General features: G+C 51.9%; 2 protein-coding genes across 6 annotated transcripts in view; both read left to right on the plus strand.

The window, feature by feature from the left end:
- The window catches only part of IP6K1 (inositol hexakisphosphate kinase 1), a 35,604-nt gene extending 16,619 nt beyond the window's left edge, over nt 1–18,985 (plus strand). For 4 of the 5 annotated variants that reach the window (XM_048956954.1, XM_048956955.1, XM_048956956.1 and 1 more), the window contains 5 exons: nt 10,127–10,469; nt 12,753–12,963; nt 13,515–13,699; nt 16,318–16,493; nt 17,130–18,984. In XM_048956954.1, the coding sequence (XP_048812911.1) occupies nt 10,247–10,469; nt 12,753–12,963; nt 13,515–13,699; nt 16,318–16,493; nt 17,130–17,639 (1,305 nt within the window). In that variant the 5' untranslated portion in view covers nt 10,127–10,246 and the 3' untranslated portion in view covers nt 17,640–18,984. Of the gene's footprint in view, nt 1–10,126; nt 10,470–12,752; nt 12,964–13,514; nt 13,700–16,317; nt 16,494–17,129 lie in introns of all 5 variants that reach the window. The other variant, XM_048956957.1, reaches the window with a different exon arrangement.
- Nucleotides 18,986–19,234: 249 nt separating this feature from the next.
- On the plus strand, nt 19,235–21,538 carry GMPPB (GDP-mannose pyrophosphorylase B). The gene is made up of 8 exons (XM_048956958.1): nt 19,235–19,419; nt 19,491–19,571; nt 19,640–19,688; nt 20,049–20,350; nt 20,433–20,511; nt 20,588–20,715; nt 20,953–21,135; nt 21,303–21,538. The coding sequence occupies exons 1-8, from the start codon at nt 19,291–19,293 to the stop codon at nt 21,432–21,434; spliced, it is 1,083 nt and encodes a 360-aa protein (XP_048812915.1). The 5' UTR covers nt 19,235–19,290; the 3' UTR covers nt 21,435–21,538.
- Nucleotides 21,539–21,548: the final 10 nt, after the last annotated feature.

Here is a 21,548-nt window from a genome sequence, read left to right on the forward strand (position 1 = left end):
AACTGAGCGTTAGCCTTTCTTCCCTTCCTTGCCAGCTTCCTGTTTGCTCCTTTTGTCACTGGCATGTCTGTTGAACCACTGGTTTATGGATCTGCTGAGGCCCTGTCTGCAGGAATGCTGGTGCAGGTGTAAAAGAAACGACAGCAGAGAGTTGCAAGTGCTGACTGATGTTTCTATTGGCAGCAAAAAGTCATGGTGAGATTTCACTGCACACGTGGTTGCAGGGCAGTTGAAGCTGAATCCAGTTGGCTCTGCTTCTCCTCTGTGTGTCCTTCCTATGCTGGATGGTTCTTCCCTTTCCTTTCAGTGGCACTAAAGCAGTGCAGGAAGCCACACTGGCAAAAGCAGTTTTCTTCCTGGGCTGAACTTTCTTGCCAGAGTAGTTTCTGAGCAGGATCAGGTGAGTGCCAGTGCTGACACAGGAGCGAGGATGGGGTTGAAGAGTGCTGACTTGGATTTACTTAAGCTGTTGTGAAGCTACGCCCTGAGATCCACGCTGAGGAACCAAATGTAGCATTTGCCAAATACCAGGTTTGTTAATTTTGTGTCCTCGTGGATCGGTTTGACACCTTCCTCTGGAGACTGATTCATCTCTTCTAGAGCAAAACACAACAGAGACTGTTGAAACGTGAGTTTCCTGGAGCTGTTTCATTAACATGCCCAGTTCCTAAAGTCAGGTCTTAATAGTCATTCAGTCTTTGGTGTCTTGTTTTCAATGAGAAGTCTTATATAACAGCATACTCCTGGTGTGGGTCCTGCCACCAGCTGAAAGCAGAGAACCACGGCCTTCCCAGCAGGCTGCCAAGCAGTCATCAAAGAGGAAGCATTTTCACTTGGTTTTGTTTCACTTGGGCTGGTAATTTGGGAAAAGAACCATCAGTGTGTCTCCCATGGTCATTTCTAAAACATGCTAGCATTTCATTGTTGCTTGGTGCTTATTTTGGTTTTCTGTCTTTGGTTTTAACGTGGAAATACAAAAGAAACCAACACAGCTGCAGTTTTAAAGTCACACATGCTGTAGATAGACTCTGCTCCTTGAGCATCACAGTCTCCACAGAGGTGTGAATCTGCACGTCACGTAGGCTTGGTTCTGGGTTGTTTTTGTTTCGAATGAAGATCACCAAGATAGATGAGAGTTATGCAATTTCTGGGAGACTTCTGTTACAGAAGTTGGCCCAAAGCTGTTCATTCGCCTCAGTGACTTTGTTAGTCATCTTTTTATATTTCAGCATGCAGACTGCAGGATGACATATAACTTAGGACAAGCAGCAGCTCTAGGGAAGTCAGTAGCCATGCCGTACTTGTTGGATGCTCATCAGTGTGACCTCATTTTGTCTCGTTAAATAGACCATCCATGCAGCACTAAAATACCCTACGTGTTCAGTTTTGCAAGTAATCCTGTTCTGCAGCAGTCCTGAAACAGAGGTGAGCTGGGAATGTAAACGTTGGCTTCAGGCGTGAGGATAACTATCAGCAGTTCTGGCACCTTGTGCTGATACAACTGTTTGTACAGCTGCCCAATAGATTGGGGATCTGACCTCAGTTGAAAAGTAATCCTTAAAACCAAAACAAAATGCTGGTTTATTTTTAACTTCAATCAACTCCCTCATTTGTTTCCCTGCAAGCAGTTGTACCAGCACGGCAGGGCTGAGTGGGAGGGTGCTGCTCACGCTGGTGCAGCTGTAACTGTGCTCTGAAGAAATAACTGAAAGAAGGATTAGAAACTGATTTGGCACAGTCAGTGCTGGAAGCAGTCTGAACTTACTTTTTTGTTTGAAGCCAGGCATTTGGACCGAGTTCGATTTGTTGCGGAGGATCGCTTTAAAGAGCAACCAAAACAAGCTGCTGTCTCCACCCCAAAATGGGCCCTGTTTTTACCAAATTAGGGAGAAGGTGGTGGATGAATCAAGTATCAGCACACACCTTTTTCTGGTGCAGATCAAGCCTTTAATGCATGTTTTCAGACTCTGCCATTTGAGAGTGAGAGATCTGGAGACCTGGCTGCTCGCCCAGGTTTTTTTTCCCTTTAATTCGTATTTGGTGTATTCTCCTTTTTACATATTCTAAAAACAAAAGCTATTGTTACACAGTATGTGCGTATGAATCTTGTTTTGGCTTTGTTTTTACTGAATAGCTCTTGATTTCCCCTCTTCCTTCCCCCTCTCCCCCCCCAGTCTTCTAGGGGTTCCTTATGAGATGGAAGAGGGCCGGATCCTCCCTGCTCCTGCTTTGGCAGCTCACCTATGGCCTGGAAGTGGGTGTGTGCTCCTCAGTCAGGAGGGCTGTGACTGTTCTTCCTCTTGCAGAATCCTCACTTTAGCCCCTGTGCTTTGCTTTCTGTGTGGGGCAGGTAGCAGGCATTACATCAACATTATTTCCAGTTCCTGTCCACCACTCTCTTGAGTTTGAAAACTGATTTTGTTGCTTTGCTTCTCTGAATTCTGGTGCCTCTGCTGGAAGTTTCCTTATGTTGTGCAAGCTGGGAGGTTCCAGTCCCATTCTCTCTGTAGCCTCGTTACAGCCTCAAGGGGCACAGTTGTTCCTACTTGTTGAGGCTGTGTGGAGGTGTGAGTGGGAGCTCTGGCTCCCAAGCTTCTGGGCGTTGTTAACCCAGAGAAGGTGAGGTAAGAGTTGTCTTACAGGGTGCCAGCTTTCCCCTTTCCCCTGGCTGTGACACAAACCGAAGACTTGAAACCCACTTGAGTTCTGTGGGTGCTGTTGGGCTCGGCAGCCCCTCTGGCACAGAGCAGTGCTTCCCAGTGCTGCCCATCCTTAGCAGATGTGCACACTGCCATTACATCACGCCTTCCCTTTCTCTGCCAGCAGTGCTTTGCTGTGCTGAACAGTGCTTTGCTGCTCCTCTTGCTGAGCACAAGCACCACAGTGCTGACTCATTCACTGCCTTCAGCAGGACAGTGTGGGGCTTTACCTGCTCGTGCCTTGCCTTCTGATGCTGTGGGAGCTGTGGCATTTGGTACATGACATGAAAGCACTTTGAGTTTGACATTCAGAAACACAGTCTTCCTGCCCTGGGAGGCACCTGGGTAGAGTTACCTGGAGGATCCTTTAGGAACTCCTTAGGGATGTGCGTGCCTTATTTAAGCTTTACTCCTGGGGAGGAAGCCATGTTCTGGGTCTGAAGAGCTTGAATTGCTGTCAGCATTAATGAAAACATTAAACATAAGATCACAGAATCACAGAATGGCCAGGGTTGGAAAAGACCTCAAGGATCATGAATCACCAACCTCCACATTAAATACCAGCCCAGGCTGCCCAGGGCCCCATCCAACCTGGCCTTGAACACCTCCAGGGATGGACGGGGCATCCACAGCCTCTCTGGGCAGCTGTTCCAGCACCTCACCACTCTCATAGTAAAGAACTTCCCCAACATCCAACCTCAATCTCCCCTCCCTCAACTTAAAACCATTTCCCTTGTCCTGCAGTTATCTGCCCTTTCCAAGAGTTGATAAGCGATCAGAGATCTTTGAGACAGGGCATGGAACTGCCTCCTTTGCATTTTCAGACTGGAAGTTAAGGTGCAGATTCTTTCCAAGTTAGGGTCAAGCCTCTTCACTGGGTTTGATTATGATTGTTGTTTCCTTCCCTCCCATCTGTGAATGCAGGGACTGTGGTTCCTGCTGATTGCCCTGCTGCTAAGTTTACTGCTGAGCCCTTTGCTAGTGAGAATTCTAGCAATGTTGTTTTTTCCTGATGGATAGGGCTGATTCTTTATGGTTTGTGATAGTTGAAAGTAAATCCCTTTCTGGCTGCTGGAGCTGTGCTGAACAGCAGCGTTTGCATTGGAATACTTTAAAAAGGGACCAATATTCAGTGAAGATGTTTTTCCTTTTGCAGCTGAGGTGATTAGAAGCCAGGGATTAATGCACAGAATGCTGACTGACCTTGCAAGCACCGATCAGTGAGTTCTTCTCTGGGAAGTGTTTGCTGTATTTTCATCTCACCCATAAAATACCAAACTGGAATTGGACATCCCTGCTTTCCTAGGCACAATCTTGGAAAAAAAACCTGGGCTGGTACTGATAAGGCAACCTTTTGTTAATGTACGTACTTGCTCTGGTCCTGCTGCTATGGAAACTCGGGCTTGGGCTGAAGCCAGCGTCTCAGGATGGAGCAGGAAGGTGCCCTTTACACTGAGGCAGGGTGTGTTTTCAGGGAGGTGCAGCAGGATTCAGCAGCTCAGCTCCTGTGCCTCGCTGCCTGCTGGAGAGGGCGAGGGAGAGAACCCAGCCAGGGCTGGGCCTTCTGCAGCCCCCCCTGGGCACTGATGGCTGTGGCAGGGGCTGGTGGGACCCCCAGGCAGCCTGTGTCCTCCTGCCAACGTGCTGCATTCTGCAGTGGAGAAAGAGAAACCTGGAGAGGAGAGCAGCAAGGGAATTAAATCACTGCGTATTGTACCTGTGCTGTGCTGTCCTCTTTGTCCCTAGCCTGATGTTATTGCAGTGCTGCCACCTTTTCCAGCATCCAGCTGAGCAGGAGTGCAAGCTGGAAGAGGCTGTCTGAGCTGCTGACTTGGGTTACCCTTGCTGGCAGACAGCTGCGTAACAGATGTCCACAAAGTGTTGCACAGCACCTGCTTCATATGGTGCAAACAGTCACAGATGTTTCCTGGTGCCTTGTTGTGTGCTAGGGTTTGTCATTTAAAAAAGTAAAATGCAATAAGAGAAGCTTTCACTGTAATGTTGCATTGTGAGCAAGCAAGAATTCTCTTGGCCTGGGATCTGGCAAGGGATTCAGGTACCTCATCACCCCTGGATGCACTCTGTGCCTGATGCATAGGTGACAGCAGAATGCCTTTGCAGTTCCACAGGGGGAACAGTCTTCTTTAATCCCAGATCTAGGTAGCAGTTCTGTTGGTTGTTTGAGCGTTCCAGCTTTAGTTAAGACTGCATAGCTCAACCTTTTTTGCTTCAGGAGGAATTGAAAGTGCTTGGCTTCTGCTACTTAGTAAGGAAGAGAGCAGAAAATTTGTGGCTACAGGCTGAAGTGCCAGAGCTCTGTGATGACTGGGATCTAAGTGGGATGCAGATTGTTGTCTTTCAGATCTCCAGAAGATAAAAGCACAGGGTACTCTTAAGGGCTCACAATGCAAACTTAGTCGTATTCTATGTGTGATCCTTTCTGTAAGTCAAGCTGTGTCTTAAAGCTGATGAAGCTCCTTTCCTTTTGCACACTTCAGCAACGAGTGCTTTTCCCTGCTGTTGAGATGGGAGAATTTTGGTTGGAGTGCTTTTGATTAGCTTGTGGCATAGGGAGCATAGGGCCATCCACACCTGCGCGTGGTTCCTGTCCTCATCTGGCAGCAGAGTATCCTTTGCTGCATCCCCATCATCATTCTCTTTCTCAGCTGCCTTTCTGCAAGCAGCTTTCTCTAAAATATCTGTTTATGATTTTTCAGGATAGTGTTCACCCCTCTGGGCTTGATCTGTAGAGCCATCTTGGTGAGGGAGCGTGTCCACATTAGCTGGGGCACTGGACAAGGTGCATAGGGAGGCTCAGGATTCAAAGCTGCATACTTGAGCAGGCTAGGAAGGCTGGTAGCTTCCAAGGTACCTCGCTGGCTGAATGTGAGCATTTCTGGTTACGTCCTGAACGTTTTTGCAGGTTGTGTTTCTGCAGGAGGGATATGCCTGGCTGCAGAGATCCTCAAGGTCTTCTGCTGATGTGCCTCAAGCTTGTGGTTCAATGGAAGTTTTATCTCAAATCAAAGCACGTGGGGATGTTGTTCCATTTTAGGCTCAGATTTCATTTATAGAAGTTGAGTCACTCATTCTGGCATCACAAGAAAAGACATGGATGCTAACTGTATCTGCTCTTTGGGCTAGCCAGACTCGCAGCCACCAGGCACCCTCTGGCCAGATGCTCTTATCCTCATTCCTGATGCGTCAGTGTTGTTTTAGTTTTGTGCTTTGCTCCTGCTTGTGCTGGGGACGTTAAGGGAAAGTCCCACTTCTGTCCCCACGACCTTGAGATCAGTGTTTATCTTTGCCTGTGGCCCACCCCAGGATCCCGTGTGGCCATCTGCCTTGTGCTTTGGCCATGCAGATCCTGCAGGCAGGCTGCAGTGCTGGGAGCCACAGTGGGGCTTTATGGGAAGGCAGCCATGCAGGCTGCTCACAGTGAAGGCATGAGTCAGTGCTGCTTAAGGCAGTCAGCTTTCTTGCTGTGTGCATCACAATCTGAAGTGTTTGTTCTTCATTTTATTTCAGTAGAGTTCAGCTCTACTAGTGAGTCACAAAGCGTTGCCAGTATTCCCATCCAGGACAGCTTGGATTGGAATCATGCACATCATGGTGTGATCTCAGCAGTCCGTTGGAGCGAAGCTCTGTGCCCCCACCTCTCAATTGCATGGTGACGTGGGGCTCGTTTCTCTGTCACCTGAAGTTAGCCATCACAGAAGCATCCCCGTTGTTCCCACTTCCTGCCCTGGCAGCCTTGTGTTGTTGTGTTTGAGCAGCTGACCTTGCAGCAGCAGGTATTTGTGTTGTCCTGCTGCCTCCATCCTTGCGTTTGCACGGATGCCTGTGTGGCTTGCACAGTGAATGGCACTGGGAGCCTGATCTGAGTTGAGCCAGTGGAGCAGAGGAGTTTGTCTTGATGCAGTTTGTCATGCAGCTGCGTGAGTTCTTGTGCTGGTGCAAGGCTGGGTGTACAGCAGGATGCAGGTGCTGCTCTGAGAAGTGCATGCTGTCCTCTAGGGAGCACAGAGCTACAAACGGAGGGGTTTGTAAACTGCACTGAAGAGGGTGTTTGTGCAGTGTTGTGCCTTAGCTATGGAACGTCTTTACTGTACTTTTGCAGAACGTGATGTCTCACCCCAGAGCTTGAAATTGCTTAAAACTGTGACTGAACAGAGTTGTCCTTCCTGCCCTCTGTTCTTCTGTATGCATGTGTGTGAGTACGCCTGATGTTCTCCCACCCCAGGTCCCCTCAGTTAGTGCCTGCCATCTCCTTGGCTCTGGGGGAGGTCTGGTAAGACATTAACCTCAGCTGGGGGTCTGTGAGATCCTCTGGTTGGATCTAGGAACATGTAATGAGTTTGTTACTGTGTTGTGGCACGTACCTTTCTGAAGGGCAGCATCAGTAAGGGCAGTGGGCTTCACTCCTCTTCATGACTGTGGAGCTCAGGGTTACCTTGTCTGTCTTTTACTTTGGAAAGATTTTGTGCCACTGCAGGAAAACCCAGCTGATTGTTCTTGGTGTCTGTGCCATTAAGGACCAGGTGTTGGACAGGTGAGGTTTGTAGCTTGAATTCAGAGCATGCGTTCAGATTTACATATTGTGGAGCCAGTCCTTTTCCACTACAGGATGTTTTTAGTGGCTGGGATAATGGGACATCGGATGTGCTGTGTCCTCGTGCACTTAGCAGTGCTCTGCTCACCTTCACAAGTGTCACTTGGTGGACGATCTGTCTTGCTTGGAAGCGGGGTGTTCAACTGCCCTCTGTGTTCTGCTGCTGGCTGATCTGTGACTGCAGTGTTGGGCACCACCAAAGGATGTTGTCTGGGTGACCCCATCTCTCTGAAGCTGTTGTGTGGATTATAGGCTATTTTTCAGTCCAACTGGAAGGACTCTGAATTTCACAAGCCAGCTAAAATAGTTGAACCAATGCCTTTGTTTAACAGAGGAAGAATGAGTAATATTTAGGCCTTCAAATAGGTTTTTGGTGTTTTTTGCTTTATAGTTGTTTGAAACTGCTGGGATTCTTCTGTCTCTGTTTGTGGATAGTGTCCATGTTTAGTAATAATTCTTGGGGTTGGTCTGAGTGTCACTCGGTTCCCGCTCCCAGATGTAACGTGTTGGTTTTCCAAGCCCTGTAGTTAGCTTCCTCTTCTGTTAAATGCCATTGGGGACAAAGCATTTTTCTCACATTTACTTGTATGTGACCCTGTGGTGTGGTATGCTGCTGTCCTCTGAGTGACTCAGATGGCGTGTTCGTAGGTGTTGCTAATCTTTCAGCAGCCTTCTTAAAGTAGGCCAGGCGTCCCCTCTCTTGTTCTGATGGCTAAAATCTGCCCAGAGGTGAACCTGAAAACAGCCTGCTGGTGTGCGTGTCTGCCTGGATACCTGTGCTATCTGTCTGAAGTTAATGAAGGTGTCTGAAGCTAATGAGCATACCTGGAGAGTCTCCATTGTCTCACACAGGGACATTAGTGCTTCATTCTGCTGCTGGTGGAATGGAGACCCTGAGACACGTTGCAACTGACTTGCAGTGGGAAATGGGCTGGTACCAGAACTGAGAGTTGTATGTGTGTCTCTGGATGTGGGGGACCCTCTTAGCACCCCATGAAGTTTAAACTATAGGAGGGTGTGAAGTCGTCCCCTGCGCTTGGGATAATGGAAAACTCTGCTGTGATTATTGTAAAAATAAAGGAAACCAAATCTAAAGGAAAGCTGCATAGGCACAAGGAGTCTGAAGTCTGCAAAGTGTTCAGCTGTGCAGTGTTTGTGTGTTGCAGGTGCTGGCACCCTGCTGCTTCTTGGATATTAGCTGCTATTAAACCAAGCTAAGAAGCATATAGGCAAGCCTCTGCTGCTAGAACTCTGCCTTTTTGATAAAGCAAATGAGAGGGAGGAGAGAAATCCACAGCCTGTTTTAGTCTTTGTGGTATGTCTCAGGCTCTGTGTGAGTTTAGAGACTTAAACCTTATCCTGTGATCCAAAAATGATGTTTTGTCCCTTCTCTACACCAGCAAGCTGACTATTCGCATCCCTTTGCACTGGATGTAGTTGTGTGAGGAAGTGTGGTCACGTAGCCACCACAAAAGGAAATGCTTTCCATTGGATCAGTGGGATGATTCAACAGAAATGTACGTACACACACTTACAGTCCCAAAATCCAGTGTGAGGGAAATGTGCAGACAGCAGAGAGAAGCATCATTCTGCTGCTGGGACCTTTTGGGTCAGGTTGTGTTAACCATATTGTAAAGTATCACCCCCAGTTCTGTAAGGTCCGGAGCTGCATCTTCTGTGCTGCTGAACCAGAAAGCGAGGAAGAGCCAGAGGAGCTGCTTTCCCCCTGGATCGTGGCCCAGTGCAGTGCTGGGGTGTAGATGCAGAGACATCCCGTGGCCACAGGAGGGATAGCCTGGGCTGCATTCAGGCCTCCCAGGTCCCTCAGGCTTTCATTGTTGCCCCTGCATGTTGCTGTTCCAGCGTGATGATTTCAGACATTGTTGCTGCCCTGGGGTTCTTGTGCCAGAGACTTCAGGTGGTTGCTTGTTGTGAGGAGGTGCTGTGGTGTTTCTCCAGCAGTCCCAGGAGCAGCTACAGTCTGAGCTAGAAAGGTCAGAGCATCTGGAGCTAACTCGGGCAGCTTTGCTTTTTCACCATCCTGTGGCTGTGCCAGGCAGACTGCAAACATTTAAAGAGCATCTGTCTTCTCCAAAGCACTTCAAATCTCATTTGGATATGACAGTCCCTCTTGCCTACCTTTAGAAAGCCCAGGCTTATTGTGTGAGTGGGCTATATAAAAGCATGAGGAACCAGCTGCTCTGAAGGGCTTTGGGTATTAAAGGAGAGCATCCAAGGGGAAGCCACTTAGATACAGCAGCACAATGGCTATGGCACTTGTATTCTGAAAATGGTCCAAGGCATAGCTTGGAGAGAAGTGGAAAAGAAAAGGAGGAAATGGTGTCAGGGCAGGAGGTGAACAGGAGTTGCTTAGATGTGCAGAAGGAATGGGATTCTGATTCTTCAAGGACTTGTTCTGCTTGTGTTGGTCCTGTCCCTCCTGGGTGGGTGTGAGCTTGCTTTTAGCTGTGCTGGAGCTCACCTTTTGTGCTCCGTTACCACGGTGCCTCTCTGGTGACATGAGCTGAAGGAAGGAAATGGCATTCTGTAAAGATGGGAGCCTCAGGATACTCAGACCTCCTCCTTTCCCTGTCTCCTGTCAACCCTACTGGAGGTGGAAGAGACAGACTCCAAATTAGCATGTGTTTCCCTACACGATTAAAGAGATGGTGAGGAGCGTGCTGGAACAAGTGGGAAGAAAATGGGGAATGAGAGGGACACTTGCAGATATAGAGAAACAGCAAAAACTTCTCCTAGGAGATGAGCACGAGTACAAGTGTTTCTCCATTCACAGGACTCTCGTTTGCCTTTCCAGATCATCACAAGGAAGCAGATAGAGAGGGGGAAAACCTGGCTGCCTGAGCGCCGCTGAGCTGCATCTCCCAGCCTTTGTGGCTCTCCCCATGCTCCAAGAGTTCAACTGGTGCCCAACGCAATGTGTGTTTGTCAAACCATGGAAGTGGGCAAGTATGGCAAGAATGCCACTAAATCTGGAGACCGGGGGGTGCTGCTGGAGCCTTTCATTCACCAGGTGGGCGGCCACAGCAGCATGATGCGCTACGACGACCACACCGTCTGCAAGCCGCTCATCACCAGGGAGCAGCGCTTCTATGAGTCCCTGCCTCCAGAAATGAAGGAGTTCACGCCTGAGTACAAAGGTGAGGCCTGCTGTCACCTTGCAGCGGGGTGACGTGGTTTGTGAAGCCGCCTTTTCCTGGAGCTGCTTGAGTGTCGCTGTCTTTTTCGCTTTTTAGTTGTGTTCTCCTCTTTTGCAGGGTAGCGATGTGATTGGAGCTTTTGGGAAGGGGGAGGTCTCTTTTGTGCTCAGTGTGTTCATCCCTCCAGACAGAATCTGATTGTTGTTGTCTGACACTTAAGGTTATGACAGAAGTAATTTTACTGGCAAGTTCTTGTCAGTTCCTACTGCCTTGACCTTGAGCAAGTGAAGTTAGGTCACGCACCGAGCAGTTGTGCATTCGATCCCATAATTTACTGCTTCCTCATCCCAGCTCTTTTATGGACCCCTATCAGAAAACTGCTGAAGCAGGAAGTGTTTCTTTCTGAGCGCTGAGGTGAAGTGAGCCTTGTCCCCAGCTGCTCCCAAGGAGTGGAATTTTCCAGTGCCTGTATCATTGTAGCAAATCGATCGCCTCCTGTATCTTTCAGAAGGTACCTTGGGGCCATGTGTTCCCCTGCAGAAGGGTAACTGCTGCTGCTTCCTTCCTGTGTGGCACAAGGAGCACTGTGCTTCAGGGACAGCTGGGGCCTCCGTCTGTTCCAGGTCGTGCCATTTGATCTGGCTGTTTCCTGGAGGGCTGAAAGCAGTGTCAGCTTACCTACCTGTGTCTGTATACAGACCGTGACTGAAAGATACCATCTCCAACAGATGGGTCCTCTTGTACCCTTAAGCCGCTCTGGATCCATATGGGGCTCTGGTGACCCATCTGAAATCCCACCTGAAGCCTGTTGTTACTGGAATCGATGTGATGTCAGGCTTTCCTCAGGAGATGTGTTTAAAACTGATGAAGCTGATGGTCCAGATGGAGACCTCGCATCATCATCATATTTCCTAGTTGCCTAAAGGCACGGGATGTGCATCTCCACTACAGTATGGGATTTCATCTGAGGCTCCAGTGCAGTTTCCTGCTGGTCCCAGGGGTCACTCCTGCTGCTCTGGAGAAGATGATGTTTCCTTTCTGAGCACACGTATGTAACTCTTAAGATTGCCTCTTCAGAGGTGTGACTTGTGGAGCGCATCCAGGCAGACAGAGGGCTTGGATGATCGTTTATGTAGTGACATGCTGGAGTCCTGAGCTTCTCAGAACTTGTGTGGAGCTTTCTTACCTTGTTGGCATTGTCATGTGCAGGCAGGGAAAAATAGTAGTGTGATGTTCTTTATCAACCGAGCAGTGAAATGTTTCATCACTTTTATGGCAAGTCTTCAGATTCAGTCCATGTAGAGCCCAATATTCTTGGCAGCTGTTTGATACTGGTGACAAGCTGATTAAAAAATAATAATTTCACTGCTGTGAGTTGAGAGATGTCAGCTGCCTCATTTTCAGGGCTGGAGGTGCCCCAAAGACGTGAGCCCTACCTGAAATTGCCAGCTATTCTGCCCCGTGGCTGGCCAGCTAGGTACATTCAGAATTGGTGCCGTGAAAGATCTTTATCTTCCCTGGGAATGTGGGGTTTTTCAAGAGCCTTTAGAAGGTAATGGTGGCCAGGACACACGTGGACCTGATTGCCTTCAGCTGGCACAAAGTTATTGCTCCACAGCTTCCTGTTTTTTATCACTAGGAAGCCCTGGGGCCTCACAGATCCTTTTCTACAAGACTGGCTGACTTGAGATACAAGCAGCAGGTTTCACCAAAGTGTCAGTGCTCAGGTGCTGGAGCGGGGAAAGCAGACCAGGAATGCTCTTGTCCTGCAAACGTGTTCCTGCTGTTGACATAGATACCCAACCCAAATGAACTAAATGCATATTTCATATGCTTTTCCCCCTTCAGCAGTTTGGTAGACTCTGCTTTACTTTCTCTAGTTTGATATTTCTTGGTTTATTTTACACTGCAAGACTGAATGGAGGGGAACCATCCATCCCTCATTAGTCTTGCAGCTGTTTCCCTTAGTGCAGCACACTGGGATGTCAGCACTCTGGGCTAGGAGTGCCATGCTTAACTTCCTGTCAGTGCCACAGCTTCTACTGCTGTTACCAACTGTTCACTCCTGTAGTAACAGCACTCCTGTATGCAGAGATTTCTCCTCTGTGCTGTGTTACAAATGTTTGACTTCTCCCCTCCTCATCCTGAACCTCGTTCTGCTGCTCTGCATTTGGTTTTCTGCTCTGTGAGCTATGGTTATTCTGTGTTGTTGAACACCTGTATTCTAGTAGTTATATTTCCTCTGCTGGCAAACAGCACTGACAGGTCCCTTCTTTCTGGCAGGTGTGGTGTCTGTCTGTTTTGAGGGAGACAGCGATGGCTACATTAATCTGGTGGCATATCCCTACATGGAGAATGAAGCTTTGGAGCAAGATGACATGCCAGAGAGGGACCAGCCACGACGCAAGCACTCGCGTCGGAGCCTTCACAGGTCAAGCAGTGGCACTGAGCACAAGGAGGAAAAGCCTGGCCTGGCCAGTGACAGCACAGAAAGGTAGAAGCTTGTGAGGGTCCACTGACAACGTGGCAAATGGGAAATCACAGAATTGTAGGGGTTGGAAGGGACCTCCAGAGATCTCTGAGTCCAACCCCCTGCCAAAGCAGGTTCCCTACACCAGGAAATATTTCTTTCCACTTTCAGCTCTGGTCCTCCATTTATTGAGGGTGTTTTGTACTTCTGTACAGTTGCTAGATTGTCTTGCAGTTGCTATTCCAGCAATACTGTGGTACTGCAAGCTACGTTAGGAGCCCAGTTGTAGACAAACTCATCCAAGCAGAATGCTTCTGACATGGAATAACGGCTGGATGTGGAAGCAAAGCCTGGGGAGCAGATTCAGATGCAGATTCAAAGACCATCCAGTCCTTAACCTGAGGATATAAGTATGGGTCCACAGCCTGGGATGTTAGCAAGGATTTGCTGTTAAGCTGGCAGCTTTTGAGTAGTGTGAGGCGTGCAGCAGGAGGAGGTTGTGTGCAGGTATGACTTGTGGATATCTGGAGGATGCATGGATCCTAACGTGCTTCCTTGTTCTGTGTTTATGCCAGCAGCATCCAGGAGGCAAAGAGTTCCAGGATGGACTTGCACATCCACTCGGATGTTCCGTTTCAGATGTTGGATGGGAACAGTGGGCTGAGCTCTGAGAAGATCAGCCATAACCCCTGGAGCCTGCGCTGCCACAAGCAGCAGCTGAGCCGCATGCGCTCGGAGTCCAAGGAGAGAAAGCTCTACAGTATCCTTGGGGAGGGCACTGAGTGCATCAGGCTGCTGCTGCCGTGCTGCCTACACTGCACACTCGTGCTGGAAGCAGCTAGGCCTCTGTTTCCCTTGGCTTGTGTTAAGAATAATGTTTTCCCCATGCATTGCACAATCAAAGCTGTATTAAATTCTCTTTTTCCTGCTCTTTCATACTGGTCAGACAACGCCACTGATTTCTGACACTCAGAGAAGCCACGTTTCTGGCTAGATTCCTGTACTTGGTTTTTTCTTCTGGACTTTCTCTGAGTTGGCTTGTTCTTTTTTCTTTTTGAACTATCGAATTCTTCACATGAGACCTTGCCCAGATGCAGGTCTAGCCTGCTCAGTAATCCCTTGGCAAGGAGCTATGATCATCCTTGTCACCTTTCTTGAGCCTCTTCCAGTTCTACTGCGCCCTTCTGGAAATGGTAACCAGAACTGTGCACCGTACAGAAGGTGCTGGTGAACCAGAGCTTTCATTTCCACTGGCATACAGTGCTGTTGTCTCTACTTCCTCATGCTCTGTGGCACACTCTCTTGTTGTAAATGCTGTCTGTTTGTTCTAACACCATTTCAGACTGTAATAGCTGTTTCAAAACCCACTGCTTTAGATGTTAGGGTTAAAAATAACAACCCTTTTTCTCCTTGTGTTCATCATCTCGCACGTTAACTCTGGATGGTGTCTACCCATGTAATGACCAGCTGGGCACCATAAGGTGCCCATAAGGGATTTTTTTGTGGTTGCTCCTCGTTTTTGGAACTTTGACTGACTTGTTTGTCACCTCATTCCATTTTCTGGATCACTCATTGACCAGCATGGTTCTCCCCCCACATGCCTTGTCAGTGACTCTGTGTGACCAGTCAGAGATCCCATCTCCTTTCTTCTTTCATTTGCTAGCTAATTAATTGACTGCCAGCTGCTTCGTCCTCAGTCTGTTGCCTGAACTCTTGGAGGCACTGCCCAGATCTCCCCATCCTCACACAGATTTCATTTGACCTTGACACTTCGTGTCTGCATTTGTCAGAGTTGAAGAACCCCAGGGTGTTTCTGAGGTGTGACTTCCACAGGAGCTGTGTTTGATCCTTCCCTGAGAAGTCATTGACCAGCTTGTGTTCTGCAGGGCTGCCTCCAGCTGAGCTGTGTGGCACGCCTGTGACACTGTGCAGTTCCCCAGGTCTCTGCCACTCAGCACTGCCATGGCCTGCCTTTGGTCTCCTAGTGCTAAGGCAGCTTTAAATGACCTGCAGTTCCTGTTTAATAGTAGATCTGTCCTGTGACCTGCAGTGCTTCTGGGTGAGACTGCCCTGTTCTGATTATTTGTCATTCGTTCTTGCTGGATGTACAGCTCTTTAGCTTCAGCTCATCTGTATTTAGAAAAAGAGTTTTGGCTTGGGAATCCCCAGTAAACACAATAAATCATTAGTGCTCCTTTCTTTTTAGAGTCTCTTTGTACTCCCATTTCCCATAGCTCCTTTTATACTTGTGCTCTAAGCCCTTCAAGCAGTCTGAATGGCTTCTTCATATGGCCTAAGAAGGATTGATTGTTTTCTTTGCCTTTGCAATTCATTCCTCACACAGTTTTGCTGTTTGGTTTTAACGTGACAATTTCTGGTTTTGCTTCACCTTCCAGAGCTCAATTTTTGTTTTGCTTGCCTAGAAACAGCCTTGTTTCTAATAGCTTTATTCTTCCATGTTTTAACTGTGGCCTTCCTTTTCCTATTCCCAAGTATGTGCTTTGAGCCCCCAACATATATTTTTAAATGGACTCCACATCACTTGCAGAGAAGTGATGCTATAGCTGTCCTATCTTTTTTTAACACTCTCCCTTATTTTTCTGGAGTTCCTCTTTCAAATCAAACGTAGTTTTGCTGGTAGATTTTTTTTCTAAATGCTGAACTCCCTTGCAAGTTTAACGTAGCTGTGCTGCTGTTGCCATTTCAGAGCAACACACTGAACTGTGACCCACAGGGCAAACGTTGGGGTTATATTCCTCCCCTCTGGGACTCCTTTGCTGTACTGATTGTCTCAAGTTTGCTCTCAGCGTTGTGCCCTAATGGAAGGTGTGCCCATTGTGTGTGGTGCTAATTGAAGTTTCCCATTACAAGTCTGTTTCCTGCCTTTGTGGCCTCTCCAGTTTCCCCCCTGTATTGGTCAGTGCTGCAGTTCTGGTCAGGCTGATAACAGAACAGCAGCTATTACTTCGGCCTTGAATTCTCAGTCCATGGGGATTGTGTTCTTCATCCATGTGGTTAAACTGTGATTTTGGTTCGCCTTTGAGCTCTCCCTCAAGTATCACCAGCCCTTGCTGGCACGCTGCATTTCTCCTGATGTTAGCATTCTGCTCCTTGGTTCCTCCTGCTGGGCTTTCCAGTAAGCCTCTCGTGATCTCTGTTAGGGCTGGGCCTGGCACTTTCCAGGCTGACTTCTGCTACCAGCTGCCAAAACCCACGTGCCACTCTTTGGGTTCTGTCCTTTTCTTCACCTTCCCAGTTTGTTCTACTTCCTCTTTGGTTCCTGTTTGTTTGCCTGTCTCATGCTGGCCGCTGTCCCTCCTCGTGGCGGCTCTGGGGCAGCGTCTCTGACTGGGGAGCTCTCCTTGACGTGTCTCTCAGAGTTCCTTTTGCTGGAGAACGTGGTGCATCATTTCAAGTTTCCCTGCGTGCTTGATCTGAAGATGGGGACCAGACAGCACGGGGATGATGCCTCTGAGGAGAAAGCTGCTCGGCAGATGAAGAAGTGTGAACAGAGCACTTCTGCCACCTTGGGCGTGCGAGTGTGTGGGATGCAGGTAGGAATCCCCGAGGCTGCAGATGCTGCATGTTCCTTTTCCCAGTCCCACTGGAGCTTCTAGTTGTTAATGTTTGCTGCCGAGCTCTGAGTTAGCAGGTGGGTGTGCTGGAGTTCATGATACATACTGTTGGTCTTCATGTGAAAGCCCAGAGCAAAGGAACTTGCTTCTCCCATGGTGGTCTGCTTGTTTGCAGAAAACATGGGGACTTTTTAAAGCAACTGCTCTTCTTGCTTGGTGTTAAGCTAGAGCTGCAGCACTGGTGGAGATGTCTTTCTGTTCTGCCATTCATCCATGTGTTGAGAGTTAAACATCTGTTTTCCTATTGTGGTTACACCCTGAGCACAAGGATTTGCTGCTGGTGCTGTTGTGCAATAGAGCCAGTCCTTTCCCCGCCTGCAGAGGCATCTCATAGTCCATATCTCTGCCCACAGACTGAAGCAAGGAGGGCTGATCACATCTAATCACATGATAAGCTGTGTGGGGATGCAGGGGGCAGCAGGGCTGCTCCTTCTGTCTCCTGGGTGTGGTGATGTGAGTTCCCTCTGCCCTGTCAGTAGGAGGCAGCTCTGGGCTCTCCGTGTGTTGCCTTAACCTTGTGTTCCCACTTGATGTGCATTTCCTTTGGTGTTCCAGGTCTACCAGCTGAACACAGGGCATTACTTATGCAGGAATAAATACTATGGACGTGGTCTTTCCATCGAGGGCTTCCGCAATGCCCTCTACCAGTATCTCCACAACGGCATAGAGCTGCGCAAGGACCTCTTTGAGCCTGTCCTTGCCAAACTCCGAAGCTTGAAGGCAGTTTTGGAGAGACAGGCCTCCTACCGCTTCTACTCCAGCTCCCTTCTCATCATTTACGACGGAAAGGACAGCAGGGCAGAGATGTTTGTGGAGTGCCACTCGGAGACGCGCCTGAAGCAGATGGCCAGCTCTGTGCCGGAGAGCCTTCAGGATGGCGGCAGCATGGAGCCCAGCTCCCCCCCACACCCCATGGTGGATGTGCGTATGATTGACTTTGCACACAGCACATTCAAAGGCTTCCGTGATGACCCCACTGTGCACGACGGACCTGACAGAGGTTATGTGTTTGGGCTGGAGAGCCTCATCAACATCATGGAACAGCTGCGTGAGGGAAACCAGTAGCTCTGGGCCATGGCCGCTTATTCTTGTCCTGGTGACTGGAGCAGACACGACCACCTCCTACCACGGGGAACAGCAGCCACTTCAGTTTTAGAACAATTGTATTGCTCCACTGTTTTTAAATGTACTCGGAGAGAAGAGCTGAAGGGAGGCACAGTGGAAGAGCTCCTCAAACTGACCGCAACAGCTCCGCCTCCTCGGGGGGGCTTTATGGCTGCCTGCTGGGGCTCTCGGTACTTTGCTCCTCCCATGTGTATTTTGGAGGGGGGACCTGGCCCTAGGGAAGGGAAAGCAGGAGGACGCAGGGCTCTGGAGGGCTGCAGCTGTGGCTTGGGGAACCTCCTGCCTCGGCAGCCTCCTCCAGGCCTTGGCTCGAAATTCTCCCGGGGCACCGGAGCAGCAGCCGGCAGGCTCTATGGGGCAGGTGCTCTGCATGCTCCCTGGCTGGCATTGCTAGCTCTGCCCTCTGTTTTGCCGTTGGGCCTTTGCTTTTGATGCTGCCTTTTCCTTCTGTTTGGGCACTGTGAATAACCGACCCAAACAGGGAAATAAAATGACCAAATGCAACCTAGGGCAGAGCTGCGGGGGGAGGAAACGCTGCACTCCCGGTGCTGTCTTTGCCCCTGCGGCCCTGGGCAGGCCCCGGGACAGCACGGGCAGGGCTCTGCCACCGTGACTCTGCCCTGGGCCCCCGACCAAGCCACAGCTCAGCTCGTGGGCTAGCAATAGTACTTGTAGCAGTTAACGTGACCCCGGCCCTGCAGCGGGGCGTTCAACCGTTCCCCTTGTAATCGTCGGTCCCGCCGCTTGTATGCAAGGATCTCTCTGTTCCGCGGGCTCGGCCTGCCGGCTCCTGCAGGCACGGCGCTACTTCCTGCTCCGGGCTCCGCGCTGGAGACACCCGGCCGGCACGGATTACCGCTGGGCTGCGCCCGCCCCCCCAACCGTGCTCCGCCCGCGGCTTCCCGAGCCGGGGACGCTCAGTTCGCTGCTGTCCCGGCCCCTTCGCCCCGCGTGTCTTCGCTGCGCCCCGGTCGCTCCCTTCCTGCTCTCCCCGCCTCATCCCGCGGCACTTCTGCCCCGGCTCGGCTCTGCTCTCCCCTCCGCTCGCTCCCTCCGTCGCTTCTGCGGGCGGCCGCGCTGCCCGGCCGAGCCGCGGGGTTCGGGGTGGGCTGCAGTGAGGAGCCCGGGGCAGCGGGAGCAGCCCTGTGCCCGGCCGGGCTGTCCGGAGCCGCCTTCCCTCGCCCCCGGTGCGGAGGGCCGCCGCCTGTACATAACCGCCTCCGTCCGCTGTCCGCTGTCCGTGCTCGCCCAGCGCCGCGCATTAAAGGAGCTGGTTTTGGCCCTGTGTCTGCGTGTGTCCGCGGGGCGGGAGTGCGCGGGGGCGGCTCCGCCTCCCATTGGGTGGGAGCAGTGGTGGCTCCGCCTCCCATTGGGTGGGAGCAGTGGTGGCTCCGCTTCCTATTGGGTGGGGGCAGCGGTGGCTCCGCCTCCCATTGGGTGGGGGCAGCGGTGGCTCCGCCTCCCACTGGATGGGAGCAGTGATGGCTCTGCCTCCCATTGGTTGAGGCACAGGTGTCCCCGCCCCTCAGAGCGGGCCCGGCGGTGACGCGTCAGGCGCGCGCGGCGCTGACGTGTCGGCACGGGCGCGGGGATGCGGGCGCTGATCCTGGTGGGCGGCTTCGGGACGCGGCTGCGGCCGCTGACCCTGAGCCGACCGAAGCCGCTGGTGGAGTTCTGCAACAAGGCGCTGCTGCTGCACCAGCTGGAGGCGCTGCGCCAGGTACGGGCCGCTCCGGGGGGGAAGCCGGGCCCCGCCGCCCCGTCGCCCCCCTGACCAGCCAGCTCCCGCAGGCGGGCGTCAGCCACGTGGTGCTGGCCGTGAGCTACATGTCCGAGGCGCTGGAGGCCGCTATGCGCGAGCAGGAGCAGCGGGTAAGGGACCCCCGCACCCCCGCCCCGCCCCGCTCCGCCCCGCCCCGCTCTGACAGCTCTGCCCGCAGCTCGGCATCCGCATCTCCCTGTCCCACGAGAAGGAGCCGCTGGGCACAGGTAGGGGCGGGCGGCGGGAGGGGCGCTGGGAGGGGTGCGGGTGAAGCCCGGTGGCCGAGAGCGCTGCCGGCGCCGGGGATGCTGGGATGGGCGCGGGTGATGGGGATGGAGGGCTGCTGATGGTCGGTGGGTGGGAGAGCTGATGGGCACGAGGCTGGGGACGGGCGGTGTGGACGGCGGCTGGGAAGGCCGATGGGCACGAGGGACAACGGGATGAGCGAAGGTAGCATCGACAGCGGCTGAGCGACAGCTGGCGGCTGGGAGCGTTGGTGGAAGCGGGGACACCGAGATGGGCACAGGCAGCATCCAGCTCGAGGCTGGGCTGTCCCCGGCCCCGTGGTGGCACTGACAGCTGGGCAGCGGGACCGCTGGCGTTGGCGCGGGACCTGCTGGCCGAGGGCGGGGAGCCCTTTTTCGTCCTCAACAGCGACGTGATCTGCGAGTTCCCCTTTGCGGCGCTGGCCCAATTCCACCGGCGGCACGGCGGCGAGGGCTCCATCGTGGTCACTCGTGTGGAGGAGCCGGCCAAGTACGGCGTGGTGGTGAGCGAGCCTGACAGCGGCCGCATCTGCCGCTTTGTGGAGAAGCCACGCGTCTTCGTATCCAACAAGATCAATGCCGGCCTCTACATCTTCAGCCCCGGCATCCTGCAACGCATCCAGGTAGGGCTGGGCTGGGAGCTGGGGGCTGGGTCTAGAGGCTGTGTCCTCATGCTCAGCCCACAACCCGTCTCCATCCCTGCAGCTGCGTCCCACATCCATCGAGAAGGAGATCTTCCCAGCCATGGCGCAGGATGGGCAGCTCTATGCCATGGAGCTGCAGGGTAAGGTCCCAAGCAGGGTCCTGGCCGTGCTTGGGGCCCCACCTGAAGTGCTGTTGCTGAGGCTCTGTCCCCGCAGGCTTCTGGATGGACATCGGGCAGCCCAAAGACTTTCTCACTGGCATGTGCATGTACCTGCAGGCACTGCGGGCGCAGCATCCTGAGAAGTTGCACTCAGGGCCCGGTGTCGTGGGGAATGTGCTGGTGGTAAGTGCCAGCCTCAGACACACTGCACGGCCTCACCTCCATCCTCCCACTGCTTTCCTCAAGCTGGCCCTGCCATCCCCACGCTGGCTGAGCTGTGCCCCCGGCCTCACTGCAGTTTTGGGCATTGTTTTGAGGGACATGGTTTAGTGAGAACTATCTGTGAATGGTTGGACTGGATGATTTTACAGGTCTTTTCCAACCTTGGGGTTTCTGTGATTAATCCCTCTTTCCTTGCAGGATCCTAGCGCCAAGATTGGGGCAAACTGCGTCATTGGCCCTAATGTGACGATTGGGGCTGGTGTGGTGGTGGAGGACGGGGTGCGCATCAAGCGCTGCACGGTGCTGCAGGGGGCCCGCATCCGCTCCCACTCCTGGCTGGAGTCCTGCATTGTGGGCTGGAGCTGCTCTGTGGGGCAGTGGGTGAGGAGGCGTGTGCTGCGGGGCTCTAGAGGGACTGGGCCAGATCCTGCCCTGCCTCCTGGCTGTAGCCAAAGGGAGGAGGAAAGCACTGTGGTGCCAGTGGGCGACAGCAGGAGCACGGCCCCATGCCCTGAAGCGGGCTGGGTGTGACTCAGCTCTTGGGACAGGTGCGCATGGAGAACGTGACGGTGCTCGGTGAGGATGTCATTGTCAACGACGAGCTCTACCTCAATGGGGCCAACGTGCTGCCACACAAATCCATCGCCGAGTCCGTGCCAGAGCCACGCATCATCATGTAGCGCCCGCTGTGCTCTCTCCTGGTTCTGTTTAGATTAAATATTTATATTTCCATCTACCTCTGAGCATCATCTGTGCACAGCAGAGCCCCCAGAGCCGGCTCGGCTTTCCCTCCT

This window comes from Lagopus muta, chromosome 11 (genome assembly GCF_023343835.1).
Source record: "Lagopus muta isolate bLagMut1 chromosome 11, bLagMut1 primary, whole genome shotgun sequence".
NCBI lineage: Eukaryota > Metazoa > Chordata > Aves > Galliformes > Phasianidae > Lagopus > Lagopus muta.

What these genes read in the sequence shown, in the direction of transcription:
- GMPPB (XM_048956958.1), top strand. Translation starts at nt 19,291, where the DNA reads ATGCGGGCGCTGATCCTGGTGGGCGGCTTCGGGACGCGGCTGCGGCCG. An exon ending in AGCTGGAGGCGCTGCGCCAG is followed by an intron (nt 19,420 to 19,490) that starts GTACGGGCCGCT and finishes CAGCTCCCGCAG; the next exon opens with GCGGGCGTCAGCCACGTGGT. An exon ending in TCGTGGGGAATGTGCTGGTG is followed by an intron (nt 20,716 to 20,952) that starts GTAAGTGCCAGC and finishes CTTTCCTTGCAG; the next exon opens with GATCCTAGCGCCAAGATTGG.